The sequence below is a fragment of the Centroberyx gerrardi genome, chromosome 5, assembly GCF_048128805.1.
Source record: "Centroberyx gerrardi isolate f3 chromosome 5, fCenGer3.hap1.cur.20231027, whole genome shotgun sequence".
NCBI lineage: Eukaryota > Metazoa > Chordata > Actinopteri > Beryciformes > Berycidae > Centroberyx > Centroberyx gerrardi.
The window spans coordinates 14,486,028-14,505,691 of record NC_136001.1 but is presented as its reverse complement, the minus strand read 5'-3'; the positions used below and the strand labels follow the sequence as shown (position 1 = coordinate 14,505,691).

The following is a 19,664-nucleotide window of genomic DNA, read 5'->3' as shown; positions in this document are numbered from 1 at the left end:
CATTGTAATTACCTGAATGTCAAAACAGCAGGAATGATTTTCTCCCCATCTCACTAGATGTTCCACGTCTGTTTACATCCTCACCTGAGCTTGTCATCATCATGACAAGGATGAGTGAATGTGATGTGGTGGGGGGTTTGGGTGGAAGGGTTGTGTGTGTGTGTGTGTGTGTGTGTGTGTGTGTGTGTGTGTGTGTGTGTGTGTGTGTGGTTGGAGTGGGGGTGGGGTGGGGGGTGGGGGATGGTTGGGTTAGCAAGCAATGTTGACAGGCCTGTTTCACTTGAGGAACTTGAGAAACTCCCTCTCCTACAGTCTGTTTTTCTGTCTTTATCTCTTCCCTCTATCTAACTTTCACGCTCTCTCTCTCTCTCTCTCTCTCTCTCTCACACACACACACACACACACACATACACAGCCACCCACTTGACATCCAGTTATTGTTAGCCTCACTCAGGTATCAGGTCGAACTAGGATGTCACCTATGGGAATGTGAATGTTGCAACAGTGAGCTGTCTTCTACATATGGAGTGATTTGATTTAGTATGCCATGTCATTAGAGTTGTCATAACAGAAGTATGTGATATTTAGTTGGGGTAAGATTACCTGTTTGCATTGTGAGCTCAACCACCAACTTTAAGTTTGCTATTGAAATGTGTCAACAAAATATCCTTCATCCTTTGATCCGTTTGTGTAACTTAATTATAGACATATAATAGTCCACCAAAGGGCTGATAAACTGCTCTCTCCTTCCAACAAAGGACCCTTGATTAATTAGCTTAAGTAGAGTTGTATACACTAAAAGGCCAATAAAATGCCCCTAGCTGTACATGTCAGTGTCAGTGGCCCTTTACGTTAGTCGACTTATGCCCTTTCACTTATGTAGCTTGAGGGTTGATCTTTTATCTCCATTAGACTTCAACTGGACTAGCAAGAGCAATTTCCATATTGTGTTTCAGCCAAAGTGTTTTTGTTTTTAGGTGGTAGAGGGTTCCTGTTTGAAGTTCAGAGGAAGTTGATGGCTGTCGAGCAGGCAGGCAGGGTGTGTCACCTCGGAGCGGTGAGGGAGGGGACAGGTGTGAATGACGTGATGATGTACTGGAGTCGTCACTCCCTCCTGCATTCCAGCTCCAGCTCCAGCTCAGCTCACAAACACGCCACATTGCCCTTGGCCCCCGTAAAGCCTTGCAGCATCAGCCTCTTGCACCACACATAAGTTTCACACTGAGAAACCGGAGCAGGGGACAGATTTACTCGCTCTCACACGGTGTCCAACCACCACGACTGGATAAAGCTAGGTTTTGTGCTGGACTGTAGCTCCTGGATTCCTCCAGCACTAAGGATATGGGAGGCAGAGAGGAGATGGTGGTGAGCAGGCTCGGCCCCACCATGCAGTTTCCTCGCACCAGGTGGAACCAATTCAGGTTCCGTCCAACCCGAAACCCAGTCGGTGGCAGGCGCGCCAAGCCTCCCACACATACCAAAAAAGACAGGTAGGTCCGCTGAGACACAACTGCACTTGGGGCTGGATCAGCGGCTCCAGACTCAGATGTTTTGGTAAAGGTGCTGGATGTTGTCTACATTTGAAGTTGCCAATCATGAAGTTGTAGATGCCACAGTGTGCGGCAGTAAATAAAATCTGAATGCTAAGATACAGCATCATAGCATTCAAGATTCAAACCCATGCAGTTGTGGTAGTTGTAGCTTCTGCTGTGGACTACACAACGGTGTTATCCACAAACACAGGGGTTCCCAACCTTTTTTTGGAGGTGACCCTATTTTGAGGTTTGATATTTCCTGTTATCCTAACACTTAAAGTGCATGAAAATTGTGTGACTGTGTAGAAAAAATGCTTCATTCCTTTGGGGGATAGAACTCAAGTTACTCGTGCGAGCTTGTCAGTGGTTTACTTTTTTCCCATTTCAAAATAATGATATTATAATATTTTAATTTGACTGGGAAATTGTCATGGAACCTGATTATCATATCAGAGAATCCTGTCTCTTTTTCTATATGCCTACATTATGTACAGTATGTCATCAGCTGACAGAAGCAGGGTCCAGGCTGCGCTGCTGTGGCTCTGCTGTCTGCACACCTCTGATCTCTCAGGCTTCATGTATTTTATCCACAAGTAGCAGCAGGTTGTGAACACATGTTTTGGCTTCGGACAGCTGTGTGTGAGGTTGGGATGTCGGTGCCAGCCAGATGCTGTATGAGGATGAGAGGCCTTATTATGTCCATATCGCTCTGTCTTTGGGGTTATCGGAGCGTTATAGTAGGGCAGGTGACGGAGAAAATAGATTTCATGTTTTGCAGTATTTTGTCAAAAGCTCAGAACACAGCTGAAATGTTGAAGGTCTTTCAGATGAAATCATTGATTGAATGTGACTGAATGAATGATTATATGATGGCACAGAATATAGCAGTCTAGAATAATTTTTTTTCTTTCATTGAATTACTTTAATTTCCATGGTGATATAAATAGCTTCAAATGAGTTAAGTGGCCCATTGATACTGACATTTTTCTTGCTTTATATTGTATCATTCATCTGTGTATGATGCAATATTACTGAACTAGAATAGAGTATGGGTCTAGTATATGACCCTTTTCCTTGTAGAGAAATCAGAATTACTATTTTCTAAGAAATTTAAGAAGCTTTCAGTGAGCGTAAGTAGCTAAATGAAACTCCTGACACCACAGCTGCCCCCCCCCCCCCCCGACTCTGACACACCATGAAAATGGTTTAACATGTCAAAGCATTGATCCAGATTGCTCTGCCTATTGCCCTCATTGAATTTAAAAACAAAACAAAAAAAGGTACTCTTCCCTGTAGTTAATGAGGGTATTTATGAGAAAGAGGTTGATATGATCATCAGGAAAACAACCCAAAAGTATGTTTGGTTTTTCTAGTTCTAATATATAGGTCAATTACCATGCCATTGTTTCTCCTTTTATAACCACATTAATTCCTCAAATACTGGTGGTTAAGCGGGCATCTTGGCATGATAAGCCATCAAGCCTGCCCTGCAGGCATTCCACAGAAATTCAGAAGAGAGGATGGAGTCTCTCTTGAGATTTGCTGACTTGTAGAATGTGACTGAACTGCGCTCCAGTCGGGTGAGTCAGCTGACCACTTCCTCTCTGTGTAATCACTAGGTCGCATTTTAGTCCTCGAGGGTGCTGTTACTCCTTACCACTAACTTTGCTAGTGTGTCTGCCAGCGCAGTGTGTGTGTCCCATTGTTGTCTGAGAACAATGCCCACAGTTATGTTATCATGAAAAGTCATGGGTGTAGCTATTCTGCTGGTGTTTGTAAAGGAAATTGAGAGCAAATTCAGATGTATGATTTTTTCCTCCTGTGCACAGTGTGTCTTCCAATGTTATTGTGTTACATTGATGTATCCCAGAGAGGTTTCGGTAGATGGAAGGGTGTAACCCCTAGAAAAGACAGACCTCACAGCGTTGCGGTGACATCTAGTGGTTACACACGGTATTATGCCTCCAGGCCACATTTTGCAAGAACAATAGAGACCCCCCTTTGTGTCCACGCTCGGCATCTCTCTCCTCACTCCGGCCCTCCCTCCATCCCACTCCTTTTGTCTCTCCATCTCTCTGGGCTCTCCTGGCTGATTTATCCTCCCTGCATCGCTCCAGTCTTCAGCATTTCTCCTGCGTTTGTATATGTTTGTGTGTTTTTGTTTGGGTTATTTTTTTGCCCGCATGCTTGTTTGTTTGTATGCATGCGTGCGATTTCCTTACATGTGTGTATGTTTGCATCAGAGATCCCAGCCCCTCCGAGATGAACGTGGAGCCCTGGGCCAGCCCGCAGGACCAGGCAGCCGCTGAACACACCCACGCCACACACACGCCGCCGTCCCAGGATCAGGAGCAGCACCCTGACAAACTGTGCCTGGACTCCTTCTGGAGTGAGGTGGAGACCATCCGACAGGGGAGTGGCTACGCAGACCTTGACGGCACCAGGAGAGACTCCAGACAGTCAGAGGGTAAATACCTCACTCGTAGAATTAGGTCGGATAGAAAGGGCACTTCCTGTATCGTTTTGTACTGCTCAGACGGCAGCCGATGGGTTCATGTGAAGACAGTGCGTGAGGCTTAAATAGTATGAATATTCAACACAACTGCCACTGAAATGTTCTGTGAAATGATGCATTTGCCATGGCAACATATCGGCTTTCTGACTCTCATGCGGCAAAGCAGCGCTCATCGCCATGACAACACTATCAAACACTCTATGGCAGGCAGGCATCTTTTATGTGCAAAAAGCCAAATAGCCATTCATGAATGCCGACTTGATGGGAATGCTCTTTTATGTCCATTCAAATAATCTGATTATACCCATTATTACCCGGTGATCCTTTTGGTATTATGTTAAATAGATGCACTGTTTTAGTTCCACTTTTGAAGTGAATAAACCCCTCTGAAGTCTTTATCTGTGTGTGTGTGTGTGTGTGTGTGTGTGTGTGTGTGTGTGGGTGTGTGTGTGTGTGTGTGTGCATCCCTGTTCAAACCTGTGGCTGTGCCCATGCCTGTATTTATATCTACATGTGTCTATGTGTATTCATGCCTCAGTATTTAAATTTTAACTATTTGCCAACTACTGTATACATTTCAGTAATCTAGCAAAAATAAATGAAAAGAAATGTTGCCAACAAATTTAAAAATATACTTCAGTATTGTAACATTATATACATTTTAAGATTTTAAGTTGCATTTTCTCCACATCTTGCCGCTGTTTTCAGTTCATGACTGTTCATGTTATGACTGTGTGTATTTACATGTCTGCATCTGTGCGTATTCATATCTCTTTATGCCTGGTGTGTGTGTGTGTGTTTGTGTGTGTGTGTCTCAGAGGGCGAACAGGAGGAGCAGTGGCTGGCCGATGCCGGTTTGTCCAACCTCATCAGCGAGGACAGCGAGGATGTAGACGACGCCGTTCTGCTGTCCACTCTGACCCGGACCCAAGCTGAGGCCGTCCAGCGGCGACTGGACTCCTACACGCTGTCCCTCCGCAAGAGGAACAAGCCCCCGCCCCGCGACGTCCGCGACGTCTTCAACTCCCCTATCGCCCAGGTCAGGACATTTTAAAACTCTGAAACTGTGAAAGTCTTTGAACTGTTTCAGTTCAAGCCCCTGTGACAGCAAGACTCCCTTTCAGCTGCAGGGGCGCTGTCCTGACCCTGACCTCTGACCTCCCTGTGGAGCGCTACAAGCAAAAAAGAGAATTGCTCCTTTCGGGATCAATAGAGTATCACAGAAAACATAAGGTTATATTTTTCCCCTGCCAAAATTAACTTTGAAGGTGCCCTTTACACAGCCGCCCATAGCTTCAAAGAATCTACAAATAGCAAGAAACAGAAGACTGACCCTACAACAAATTTTATTTTCTTCTATGTTGTGATTCTAATGCAAAGAAACATGTATGTATTCCAACATGTGTACATGCATCCATACATTACACTCGGTACATGTATGCATAGTTCTTCAAAACACCCAGAGAATTTTGCCAGATAGTCACATAACTACAATTTCATTCATTGCCCTGGTTTCCATTCCCAGAATAACAGCTATGATTATAGAATCCCTTGGCAAAAGACACACAGGTTTAAATGCGAGCAGAGCCTTTCTGTGCCAAGGTTGTATGCAGAAGAATATACAACTATCCATTCCCCTGGTGTCTGTCAGGACTCGGCGAGGGACTTATTAGCATCCTCAGTGTATTCTACTGTCATGTTCCAAGCAGAGGGGCTGCTGACCTATGAGAATAAAGGCAAATCACATGTAAAGGCCATGCTTTGTCCCCGCTGTCTGTTTGAGCAGCACTGAGAGGGGAATAGAAACACTGTTCTTCTGATCCCTATCGGTCCTTTATCACTGAGAAACACTCCCTTTATCCTCGCCCATCTACTCAACTGACAAAATAAAACACAACTTTTATTCCCAGCGGTGGAGAAAAGATGAATCGCTTGTCATTCTCATTAGCAGATGTCACTGATTTTTAAGTAGAAGTTGCTCCAAACAGAAATGATTGTATTGTTTGTAGGTCTTTTTCCTCATTCCAAGTGTTGCCTGTTGTTGATTTCTCTTTATATGTTCTCCTTTTTCACCAGACCCTTCTCCCTGAGTCTCAGCATAGTGGGGACCTAGCCCAGAACAGTATGGCATCGGTTGCCAAAACACCACTATCAGGTAAGAGCTGCTTAATGCAGTCACAGTGAGCCCAAATAAAAAAAAAGGCAAGTAACTAAAGGGAATAACAAAGAGGTGACAGTCTTGTCATAGCCAGTCAGAAGTGGTTATACAAGTGCAAACGGGAATGTGCGGTTATTGTCCAGCCTCCTGTGAGTAAAACATCGCACACTAATTCTGACTGTCTGTGACATCATTATCTCTTTCTCATTCGTTACATCCCCGTTGATGATAGATTAGAATTATTTGAAATGTGGGAAAACAAGTCTTTACCCCACCTCCACCTCCACCTCCACCCCCGAATCAGCCACATAAAATTGTTGTTACAGTTGAATAGACTGTCAGTTTACGTGTTCAGATCAACTTACAAACTACTTGTGTGAATTGTGCGTGTCTTAAAAATCAGATCTGAAGAAGTTAGGTGAGCAGCAGATTGATGTGATTAGTGGCTCACATCAACCCTAACCCTCTGCGATCAGGCCGCAGCCCTGTTATCTCTCTTTTAATTGGTTCAGATTAATCCCCTTACTCCTCGTTGCTGGTGCTGCTGCTGGGGAAAGCCACTGTCCTTATAGTGCAGGCTTCACTTGCCCCACCTCAATTAATTGTAAATGATATGAAGGTTTTTATACATGAAAAAAAGAATACAAGAAAATTAAAAAACACAAAACCTCATGTGCCTGAAGTTACATCTAATTGGTAAGCCTATTGTAATTAATTTGTTGAGGATTTAATGGCGAAAGCGTACAGCAGGTTGGCATCTGTAGGCAAATCAAACAACAGTGAAACATTTTTGCACATTCTCAATACATGACTAATGGCTGATGAGGAAGTGCAATATTGTTTAGATGACCTGACAAAGATCAACCGAAGGATATTTGTCACATTAATTGGTGACAGTGGCATCTGTAGTGTTCAGGTCTTATTTCATTTATGTGAACATTTGTAGTTAGTCTTGAGTATCAACTGCTGTTAGACAGTTTAAAATGCCAACCTGCTGCCAGATGCTTAGAGATAAATATTTGCTAGATTAGAGAGGTATGAGTTTCTCATGTTTCCTCGTATTTGTGGAGTTGCTTTCATTGTCATTTTCCTTCCTCCTCTTGTTCCCTCATGGAGTGTGTTTGATTTATCTTGTGGTGTTTATTTCTACAATGGACTTCCTCAAAATGAATTGGACTAATAGATTGGTGTGTGTGCGTGTGTGTGTGTGTGTGTGTGTGTGTGTGTGTGTGTTTCCTGGTCAGTTGTGACCCCAGAGCAGCAGCTGCGGGGGGCTCCTAAAGAGGAGATCTTCATCACAGACGTGGCGTACTGCGAGCAGGCCGTCATCTTCCTCAAACAGGCCAAACTGCCCCAGAACAACAGCCACCGCAGGAGAGAGGATGGCACCCTGCCCGTAAGGAACCAAACTCTCTTCTCTCTCCCCTCTCTCCCTCTCCAGGGCATCTGCAGGTGCTTGAAACAGACGTCCCAGGTCATGGAATTTCCTTGGAGATTTCAAAAGTTTTTTTTCCAAAAAAGGGGAAGCTGGGAGATTTCATAAATTTCCAGTGATGTCATGAAATGGCAGGGGGACTTTGCAAATTGTACACTTAAAGGAAAAATAGGTTTGGGCTCAAGTCAAGCTCTAACACACACACACACACACACACACAATTATTATTTTAAGCTAGTTCTAATCAGCCTTCCCCTGTTAGTTATATAACAGGGTTAAGCAGAATAAAAAGCAATGAAGTAATACGTTCAGAACAAAACTGGAGTTGTTGCGTGAATACAGAGTTACAGAGTCCAGAAGATTTATTTTTCTATTCTTGGCTAAATAGATTCCCTTTGCAGAGGGAAGAACTAGCGTACTCGAAAAACACGTGTTAATTAGATACACACGGATGCCTTTTCCCCCTGAAATGAGAAAGGGAACGACGTTAAGTGATACACAGTACAGGAATTATACATTAATGTTTTGACACTGTCTGACACATTCTCTTTTTTACATTTTCCTCTCCTCCCTCCATCGCTTTCTTCTGCCCACTCTCTTCCTTTTCATCCTCTTTTCTTTCCCCTGCCTCCTATACCTCTCTCTTTCTTCTTCTCTCTCTCTCCACTTCCTGTTTAAATCCCCTCCGCGTCTCTTCCTCATTCTCTCTTCACCTTCTCTCTCTCTCTCTCTCCCTCCCTCCACTCCCTCCTCCCTCCCTCCTCACCCCTCAGAGGGTGATCTGCCCTCAGTGTCGTCTCGGTGTGACTCGTATCCAGGATCTGTCCCACAGCGACATGAAGAAGGTGCGTCAGCTGGCTCTCATCGACATGACGGCGCTGTGCGACCTGTTGGAGCTCGAGGTCAAGAGGCACAAAAGCGGCAAGAGGAAAATCCCAGGTATGGCAGCACACACACACAAGCATGCACAGTGGCATGTACACACAAGTGAGCATAGGGGCCGTATCAAACAGGCTGCTGATTGGCTGGTATCTTAACTTCTGCCAACCTTCCCTCCTGTGTCTCCGCTGCCTGGATGGTTAACTGGCCCAATGTTAGTTGAAACTTAACGTTATTCGCATGTGGCAAGTCAGTACATGATGAATTACAAATTTGACCCATAGTGAGTGAGCAAGTTTTAAATTAAAATCTGCTCTAAATCTGCCCTTGTCTGTTTATTGAATGTTTCACACAGTAGCAGATTCTATGCACAAAATAGCCCTGAAAACTGGTAGGGTGACATATTTCTATTAAAAAAAATGGATATTCATTATTTGGGTTGGTAAAAATATATCTTGTCAGGTGATTTTTTTAGTTTACCAGACATTGGCAGGTGAGCCAAAAAGTTACTTGCAAGTGCATACGGTACTTGCAAAGTACTTTACTTGTACTTTTTAATACTTTTTATTGTCATCCATAGATATTCAACAAAGTAAATTGTTTACTTCCATCCACAAGATGTGTTTTTTTTTAACTTTCCTCCTTCCCAGAGAGCGCCCTCTTCGGGGTGCCGCTGGCCACGCTGCTGGAGAATGATCAGAAAGTCAAACCCAACAGCACGACCCCTCTGTTCCTGCAGGCGGTGAGCACCCACAAGATATATCTGTGTAAAACCTCCTCAAGTAATGCCCTCTTTCATAACTTAAATACAGACAGTTAATAGATGGTTTATATGCAGCAGATAAAGGCAGAAGCTTTAGTATCTGAACATGGTTTCACATATTTAGGTGGGCTTGAGGTGTGTTTAATTTATCTAAGTCCCCTAAAACATATTTTTCCCAGTGTGTGTTCAGAATATTTTACCCATGTGCAACACACAAGCCACTCCTTCAGACAGAGCACGTAGGACAGTATCAGTATGCGTATCTTCTGTATGCGAAATCCACCGACCACACCCTGTTTGTGGCAGCAGTTACCGGGAATAACCAGCAGAGGCAAGCGAGAGATTCATATCTGCTGATGCTCGACTCTGTGCTGAAGTCTCTCTCTCCCTCTCTTGCTCTGATTTTTTTTTTTTTTTAAATCTCGGTCACTGTTTTTTTTTTCACTGCTCTCTGTCTCTCTCCCTCCCTCTCCCGCTCTCTCTCTGCAGTTGTTGTCGTTTCTGGAGAAGAAAGGAGTAGATTCTGAGGGGATCCTGCGGGTTCCAGGGTCTCAGTCCAGAATCAAGGTAAAGTATCTGGAGCCACATCTTTTTCTGTAACACACAATGCTGATATAGCACACAAAATCTCACAATTTTTCTCTTTAAATGACTGCTGCCTCCAACATGCAGAAAAATGTTTCATGACCCTGGAGTCCAGCCAAATTATTGACATTGTAAAATGTCAGAAATGCTTGGACGTCAGTGTGGAAAATCAACCAGTTTTTACTTAGTTTAAACACAGTTGACACTTGTGTGACAAAATCAATAAACTTGTTTTTTTCAGCTGCCAAACTCCCCTGTGACATTTAGTTTCCAAATAGATGGTCTATCAAGTAAATTGAAGTCGTCAGCAGAGGGCGCTGTTTAGCACTGAGGGAGAAACACAGAAGTGGAACAAATCACTAGGATAGGTCCATCAATCAAGTACTTGCTAATGGATCATGGATTTGTCAACAATGATCATTCAGAGAAAATTTAATGAATTCCCCTTTCTGTCTCTGATTTTTTTTTTTCATCTTTAGTTTATAGTGATCACGGTAGAGCAAAACATAACAGCATTAAAACAGTATCTCTATTTTAGACTTTGTTTTATTCCAACAACTAGCTTTTAATTACATTATTTAGATTGTATCATCTCATAATACAGAAATACCATTAAAAAGGTTTTTAACATGAGAGTACAACCAAGTTGAGTCTGCTTTGGTTGTGACCGATCCTCTCCCAGCTGCTGTTAAGATCCTCATAACTTAAGGAATGAATCTCCATATTGTCCTATTAGCAGAATATAGCACAGCAGGCTTTTACCCTGACTATAAATAAACACAGAGAGGCAGGAATCAGTCGGGGTCTGTGGGATTCATCCCCTGCTCATACAAACCTGCCCAGACCTTGCACTTTTACATTGTCGGTGAACCAATTTGAAGGAACTATTTAGTGTTTTTATTAGACTGTCATATTATCCATGTCAGCTTTTATATATATAGCTGTCTCTGTGAGCAACAGACTGTGAAATGATAAGAATCAATAATTTAACTTAATACTAACAGGCTTAAATAGGGACAGATAGCATCGCTAGCGAGTTAGCTTGCTGCCCTGCGAGCGTCCAGTGTGTACGCAGCAAAATCAACTCTTATGCCAGTTTTTATATAAGTCCACACCCATCACAGTTCATTTGACACTTGATAGTTTTGAACAACGCACCAGAGCCATATCAGGAAACAAACTCTCCATTCAAGACTCCAAATAATTGTCACTGCAAATTCAGCATTTATGAACACTGGAAAATTTGCTGTGTAGGCTACATGACTTTTAGGATGATTAGAGCCTCGATTCATCAGTCATGACTGATTTTCAAGATCAGTCAGAATCCATGCTGTGTTGATTTTTCAGTGACAATTATTTGGAGTTGACAAGTGTTGATTGGAGAGTTGTTTGTCCACTCATAGAGCTGATATAGCTCTGGGGCGGCTGTTCAAAACTATTCAAAAGTGTTAAATTAACTGGGTGTGAACTTATAGAAAGACTGGTATAGTGTTGATTTTTTTGTCAGTCTGTACCTGTTATCTGTTATCATGTTGTTCTGAAAGCGTCTGGTTCTGCCCTGTCCTCAGCTGCTACAGCAGAACCTGGAGACTAACTTCTACTCAGGAGCGGTGAGCTGGGACGAGGTCAGTCCCAACGACGCTGCCGCGCTGCTCAAGAAGTTCATCCGGGAACTGCCCGCTCCTCTGCTCACCGCCGAGCACCTCAACACCTTCAGCGCCGTCAGAGGTCAGTGTAACCGCGACACTCCACGCCCCCGACGCTTTTCATTGCTTTGGGTTTGACTTGGAACAGCTAGTGGTTTAAGACGTGATTACCAGCGCCGGTTGTAACTAATTAAAAGTTAGATTCCGATTCCCTAATGCATATTTTACCTCAGGTTTGTTGTGGTGTTATTCTGTACAGTATACAACATTTTAAATCTTATTACATTGATATTGTATAATCATTGAACAGTAGGTACAAATCACTGTTGTCGGGTGAAAACCTTTTATCTCCAAAATGCCAATTCACAAACTGAGAAAAAGCAGCCTTGTTTTTAGCTTGACCACCATGCACTTTTGAGTTTATCTGATTGGTTTTGAAAAGGGTTTCATAAACCCAAGGGTTGAGGAATTTGCTCAACTCTATACAGGAGCATGTGATCCTTCAATTGAAGTTTTCTGGTGCTCCTGTATCTAGTAGTCCAGCTGCGATAATTACATGTACACAACCGTTCCCCTTCTCCTCCTCTACTCTACCTAGCTAATCTACTGCCCACTTAGCCAGACAGCTCAGCATGGTTAACATCATAATTACCGAAGTCTCTTTACCGTGATGACAGCGCTGTGTGATGCTCATCTTCGCTGCTCTCTCAACATTAAGATGAACAAGTTGATAGCCTTTTTTAGAGCCGTCTCTGCACTGCCTCCATGCTTCTGCAGTGAGAAACCGGTGTAAAGGATCAGCTACTTACACATAAGTTTCACCTTAAGAAAAAAACGTATTGATATTAATATAATCTGATTGATGACCAGCTGAAGTATAGGTGGTGGGGAATCAGCGTGCGGCGTGCAACGTGATGAACGATGTGTGACCACGGAGACATAAGCTAACAAACCTAATGGCCACCTGTCAGACTGCCATTAATCTTTACACATCCCATTATTCTTGGGCCAAACACAGAGGAAATGAGGAGTGTGTGTGTGTGTGTGTGTGTGTGATCAACCTGTCTTATATTTGCTGTCTCCCTCCTCCTCTAGACATCTCAGAGCTGAAACAGAAACTCCACATGTTGAACCTGCTCATCCTGCTGCTGCCTGAGCCCAACAGGAACACACTCAAGGTACAGACCGAAAACACACACACACACACACACACACACACTCTCACGCTGGCACACTATACACATTACATAACACTTCACGTTATGGGACATGCACAACAATGCACAGGACAAAGTAGAGACCAAAATGGCTTGTCATGCTCCACGATAGGCACATACACACACAAAGACACACACATGTCATACACATTTCATTTGATCTCATTTGGAATAGGCTGAACACTTATATCAGTACACTCTCTCTACATTCCCTCTTTACGTGTTATCTATAAGGTGAAATCTTGGTGTTTCTGGCAGAAAACTGGTAAATAGCTACTTTTAAAGTGAAATAGTGAGTATGAAAGAAATATTTCAGCTTACAGGGCATAAACTCTGCAAGATGTTTACAGAATCCATAACGGTAAAAGTAATTAATGAGGCTTTTGCGAGACGAGCTCTGAGGAAAAGCTGTAATGTCGGATTCTCACCCCAGTCTTACATGCAGTTCTTCGAATTTCTCAACAATTAGTGCTTTCATGGAAGGTGACGGACCAACACACTGTTTTATAACGCATCGTGGTATTGTTCTGTTTTTATTCCACATTTTAAACCCTCTTTGGTTATATAATGGCCGCATTAACCATGACTCACTTTCACTGATATAAGTGTGCCGTCACTCTGCTTATGGCATTGAGAAGCGTATTTTGCAGGTGTCTGTGGGTTTGGCTGTTATATAAGTTAAAACCCACATGAACTAATACTGTGATTCAACTGGAGACAGTTGAGCATTACTGTGCATTAGCATGCCTCTCAGACTTACAAGTTTTAGGGATGATTCATTCATTCGTAATCTATACTTATCCATTTTGAGTTTCAGTATAAGTGGCCTCTTTTGCAAGTGCGGTGGCCAAACAAACTAAGCCATTTACAGATCATTCAGTTGGAAGTGCGAGACTCTCTTTCCACTCTGTAAACCTGGGAACGCTCAGGCTGCATCCATTTTGATACCTACTGGCAGATTCCAAAATGGCTGGAGTTCTGCAGTAAAGTGGCTTTCATTCTGTGTATGTGTGTGTGTGTGTGTGTCTGTATGCACGCTTCCATGCCTTCATCCCTGTGCATATGGCTTCCCCCTCTCCTCCAGGCTCTCCTCGAGTTCCTCAGTAAGGTGGTGTCCAGGGAGAAGAGGAACAGGATGAACCTGTGGGCCGTAGCAACCATCATGGCTCCCAACCTCTTCCTCCATAAGGCCGTGCCCAGCAGGCTGACCGAGGGGGCAGAGAAAGGACAGGCAGAGAAGGCAGCTGACATTATGAGGCTCCTCATCCGCTACCAGGACCTGCTCTGGACGGTAGCTGCCTGTAGTTGAATATGTGTGATTCTTACAGCAGGGGGTGAGGGTGGTTGGTGGACGAGCACTCATCAAGTAGTTCAGTTATTTTGAAACCGGTTTATATTTTCCACATTTCACATGCCTGTTCTCATCTAGCAAGTTGGATATAAAATATTAGCCATGCCTGAAACTCAATTCAAAATTTCTTTATATGGAAACACAATCATTAAAAAATGTTGTTTTGCTTCATTTTTCTCTGCAGATCCCTAACTTCCTAATGAGCCAGGTGCGTAAGCTGAATGAGAACAGTAACCGGCGCTACCAGTTCTACGACCGCCGCATCAAGAACCTGCTGAGGAAGATCCACACAGACAGCCGGGACAAACCTGATAAAAACACCTCAGAGGTCAGCTGGTTTCGCACTACTGCACTGCTTCACACACTCTACTTACTGTGCGCTAGGGCCCAACCAATATAGGGTTTTTGGTACCGATAAAAGGGCAGGAAAGTTACAATAATAATAATAATAGCCATAGGTTAGCATGTCAAAATCTCAATTTCTTGTGTGTCTGTGGAACCAATGCTAATACTGATACATCTTTGAAAAGCAAATACTGGCCAATAATGTCTGCACACCAGATAAATGAGTCAGGCCAACTGTACACACTTTGGAAACATGCAATATTAATGGGACCTCATCCTGATTTATTTGTTAGTGTTAATCTTCCTATGATCCACAACAAGCATTTCACACACTGTTCATACTTCGGAAAAAAGTTAGAACAGTAACTTTAGCCGAAGGTAACAGATGCATTTTCATACAAATCACCCCTTGATGCAGTTTATTAATAGATGTTCTCTTCCTCTTTTGTGTCCTGTAGCCATGCCGCACAGTGAAGATCCAGGTTGGGGATCTGGTGAGCAGCACGATGGAGGTCCAGGTCAACATCAACTCCCGGGCCTCAGACCTGCTAGCCCAGTTTCACCGCCAGTTCCTCTCCAGCCCTGACAACGGCAAGGGCAAGCTGCGGAGGTACGATGCCGTACAGACCGTTTAAATGACTATGTGCTAACCTCGGCCTCGTCTTCATTTAAGGGCTGAGTGTGGGGAAGTTGTGCACTTTTTGCATTACTTCAAGGGTGGAAGGCCCAGCATCGTCTCAAAAATACAAACCTTGCCCATCTGATTATGACTGACTGGTTTGAATCTGGCCTCCAATAAAACTCACTACAGAAACGCTGCATTCTTGAGTCAGATGGACAGAGATAGATGATTTTGTCACACAGCGAAAATATTTGATAGGGCATATACCTGTATTTGTTATCTATATTGAGAAATATTTCTCTTGAGCAACGCAAATTCAGTCTGGAAACTCTAGCAGCCTGTCTTCAGCTGATTGGACTAACTCAGCAGCGAGCCTTTACAAGCGAACCAATCAGCATAGACACACCCTAATGTCAGACTGTTTAAATGACACGTACTCACTCTGTCTAGCTCGCTGTGCAGACTGCTACTCTGCTGCTGTCATGAGTCGTGCTGCTTTTGTCCAGCTCCACCTGCTTAGATCTGCTGTTATGTACTATAGGGGGTTATGTTCTCCCTGACTAAGGTCTAATGTATGTGCAGCAGCAAGCAATAAAAGCAGATCTATTCTGCCAAAACCAAACCAACTGTCATGACCATTTATAAACGTATTAATATCAATACATGAGTTGTCTTGACTGAACTAAAACTAAAGATCACTAAAAGAGTGTCGTTTGAAACACGTATGCTTTTCAATAAAAGTATGCCACCTGAATTCGTCAGCTCAGATTTCCAAAAATACAGATGATTCCAACCTAACAAGGTTTTAAGCAAAGTCTTAAGAAAGCTTGTGACTTTAATTGTGTTATATAACGTGCGTAACAGTCAAGTTACTGCAATTTTTAGTAGTACATTTTTAATAGTTGGTGTTACTTTTTTCACCTGATGAATATTTTATTTTGGAATGAAACTATCTATTTGCACCATTCAACAAAGCAAACCTTTATGGAATGCACAGAATGATATGAAGGTCTTGTCTGTCTTCCCCCACAGGAATGGCTCTGTTGCCTATCCGGACTGTGCCATCTACGAAGTGGGAGGGAACATCGGTAGGTGGAATGCTGCACCATTTCTCTCCGACTGATCGGAGCGGCTCTGACATTTGCATGTCTTTATGCTCATTGAGCTGATGAGGGTAGCAAGGTCTTATGTAATGAACTGTGCAAGAGCCAGAGAGACACGGGCAGTGCATCTGCAGTTATCAGAGCAGACAAATGCTTATCACACACATGTACATGCTCTCACACAGGAGAGCATGTACATGTGAAGCATTGAAAGTGGATAGAAAACTTGTTCAGTGAGTTCAGCTTTGTGAAAGAAGTCTTTTAACGGAGAAAAACTTCTGACCTTTAGATTACTGACTTGAGCATATTGTTGACATTTAAAGTTGAGTCATGAACTGTTACCTAAAACTAATCAGTCTGATTCTTTATTTAGCTCAGCCATAAAAATTCCAACAAATAAGGCTTTCAGTAAAATTGTGTGTGTGTGTGTGTGTGTGTTACACAGGTGAGCACTGTCTGGACCCCGACACACACCTTCTGGATCTGTACAACAGCAATCCTGGAGGAGAGTGGTTCATCAAGCTGAAACCCAACGCCAGCAGAGGGCTGTGACGGTCAGGACACAGTGGGGGGTGTGGAACGATGGATGATGGATGAAAGGATGGAGGGATGGATGAAGGACAGACCAGGGAATGGAGAGATGGGGAAACGACCGAGGCAGGCAAGGGCAGAGCCTGAAAAAGAAAATGGAATCCATGCAGCTCTCTCTCTGTCAATCTGTCCGTAGTCCCTCGCCTCCTTTAAGCAACCAGGCCGAAGGAGAGAGACGGACAGATGAGTGGAGAGAAAGGAGAAATGGATAGATGTGGAATCTGCCAGGAGCAGAGCCCGAAAAAAACAATCTATCTCCAGATGAAGGCCACACACGCCTTGCTCTCTTTCTCCGTCCGCCTCTCTGTCTCTCTGTCCCTCTCCTCACCTCTCCATTTCCTCCTTCCATTCCCTCATTCCTCTCCTGCGTTGCTGCAGGACTGTGATGCCGCAGCAAGGCTGGTGACGTGACTCATTACTTCCAATAGAGAGCCAATGGAAAGGAGAGAGCAGAGAGGAGAGAGCGGCTGGGGCCATTTGGTTTGCCAGCTACACTCTCAAGCAATCAACTCCAACCATGAGAGAGCAGATGGGGATGCTGAGCACCTCTGGCTATAAGCATACAGTTACCGACTGACTGGATGACTGGTTGATTGACTGACTGATCTCTCTCACTCTCTCTCTCTCTTTCTCTCCCCGTCGCCCGTTCTCTCCGTTGCCCATTTTGACCACAAAGGAATCAGAGATAGAGAGTTCCTGTGTATTGGCTCCTTTCTGTTGATATCCACGCCATTCAAAAGGGGAAAGAGACCCTGATGAACTGATATCCCTCTATCTGTGACATTCTGCTCTCTCTCGGGCCTTATAAAAATCCATGAACTTCCAAGGACCCCTAACCCGTAAAGAGCAGTGTACAAAGAGACTCTACTTCATCTTCTTTTCTTTTCATTACCAAGGGATTTGGTGTCTAAACCTCAAGGACATTTATTGTACCTCCAAAAGGGAGTTAAGGACAGATAGTGAAGCTGGTCTTCAGTGTTCTGTTTTTTGTTTTTAAACACATGAATGGATTCAAAAGTATTGAAGTGACTCTTGTGTATAATTGATTATTTATATGAATGTGATAATGGTGTTGCTTCCGTATTTGATGAATATTCTGTAGAGTAACTTTAGGATAAAGTCAAATTGCTACACTCAGTATAACAGTATCGCAACAGCTGTGTAAACTCACCCATTCTCCTGTGGGGGAATTTACAGTATTCTTGTACATATTGCTTCACGCTCTGCATCTCTCCTTTTTGTTTCTCCTGAACGATTAACAGTACTTCTTGAAAGATACATTTCATTTTGTAAATATTGCTCATTCAAACAGTACACTCTCCCTTGAAGAGGCATTGAAATTATCGCAGCAGTACTGTGTGTTTGTTGTGACTGTATTGCTTCTCTGCTCATAACACAGAAAACCAGTAAGTTATTCCAAACAGGCGTGAGCAGCAAGTGAATGTGGTAACATTTTGTACTGATCATCAGACGCGAATCATTTATTCCTCTGATCGGAGCCATGTTGGTGTTCCGCGGCCATTTTGTGGGAAGTGTCTGGCAGACTCGATAGGCAGAGTAATGACAGTCGGGCGGCACCAACATCCATCAACACCCTCTGCTCCATCTCTGTCAGCTCCCCATAATGGACCATAATGGCACAGTGGTACATGCATCAGAATAGCGCAGAAGAATCACATTTCTTTGATAACGGAGAAGGTAATAAATAGCGGTTATAAATTCTGCTGCCCTGGACCGGATGACGAGTGTGCGCGCGCATGCTTGCATGAATGTGTGTGTGTGTGTGTGTGTGTGCGTGTGCGGGCGCGTGTGTGCATGTGTGTCGAGCTTCATTACACAAGTCCAATTGGCCTGTCCCAGGGTCCAAGGCACAGTTGAATGCCTCGGCACAAAGCGCGCTGATGAAACTGCCTTCTGCTGACAATAATCAGGAGAACTAGGTCACCTCTAAAGCAGCATCCCAGAGGGCGAGCAGTGTGACACTATACAGCCCAACCAGGAGCACACCGCATGGACACGTATTGTGTAAAACACACATGGCACACGCAGCACGCATGGACATGCATACACACACAGCTGAACAATGTGATATGGGGTCGTCGAGGTTCACGCTACATGAGGTTTCTATTGACTCTACGTCCGTATATATGTGAATGTGTTTGTCTGTGAGAGAAAAAGAGGAAGTTGTTTGTTCCTTTGGGGTAAAAAATATAATAGATATCTCTGAAACAGTGTTATCTATATCATTACCCAAGGAGTCTGTAAAGAGTAAGTGATAGCCAGTCAACTGTTTCCTGCCATGACCAAATGAGGTTTGTCATATGTGTGGTTGTGGACTCTACCTTTTAGTGTGGTAAAGATGTCAGTTTATTTTACATGTCTGTCAACAAATGTCTAGAATGTCTATTTATGCCCTTTACACAAGTCATTGTTTTTAATACTCCTGTGAAAATACCGTAGACTTTACGGCAGCAACAAAAGCTTTTGTAAAAAAAAAAAAATGTTTTTATTTGTCAATAAATGTGAAAATAATATTGTGTTAAATATGTATGAATGTTTTCAATATGGGGAAATGGATGAGGTATAAGATGGTATCACATAAGGTGACATTTATCACGCATGTGAATTTACAGCTGCAGAAAGAGGCAGCAGAACACACAACACACACACACGAAAATGGAGAAAATCTATAGTGAAGTAATGGTTTATTCTACTGGTATAATCAATGGATAGATTAACCTTGTAATGTGTGCGGGTGGAGAGGCCAATGCTGCTCAGTTCCTTGATTAATCATTCCCTTCGCTCCGAGAAAACCATTCTCAACTAACTGCCTCATCAACTTTGATTATCCAAGGTCTCACGGTGTCCAAATGTGCATTTGAAAGTCAGAAGGATCGGTAAAAAACAGACATATTGCTG

General features: G+C 43.4%; 1 protein-coding gene across 1 annotated transcript; it reads left to right on the top strand.

Annotated features, from left to right (window-relative positions):
* Window positions 1-1,174: 1,174 nt before the first annotated feature.
* arhgap40 (Rho GTPase activating protein 40) lies at window positions 1,175-19,271 on the top strand. Its single transcript, XM_071903867.2, has 15 exons — window positions 1,175-1,490; window positions 3,779-4,002; window positions 4,869-5,089; window positions 6,127-6,205; window positions 7,453-7,604; window positions 8,417-8,582; window positions 9,173-9,264; window positions 9,775-9,852; window positions 11,439-11,598; window positions 12,612-12,694; window positions 13,818-14,024; window positions 14,269-14,412; window positions 14,888-15,039; window positions 16,084-16,139; window positions 16,600-19,271. The coding sequence occupies exons 1-15, from the start codon at window positions 1,342-1,344 to the stop codon at window positions 16,704-16,706; spliced, it is 2,070 nt and encodes a 689-aa protein (XP_071759968.2). The 5' UTR covers window positions 1,175-1,341; the 3' UTR covers window positions 16,707-19,271.
* Window positions 19,272-19,664: the final 393 nt, after the last annotated feature.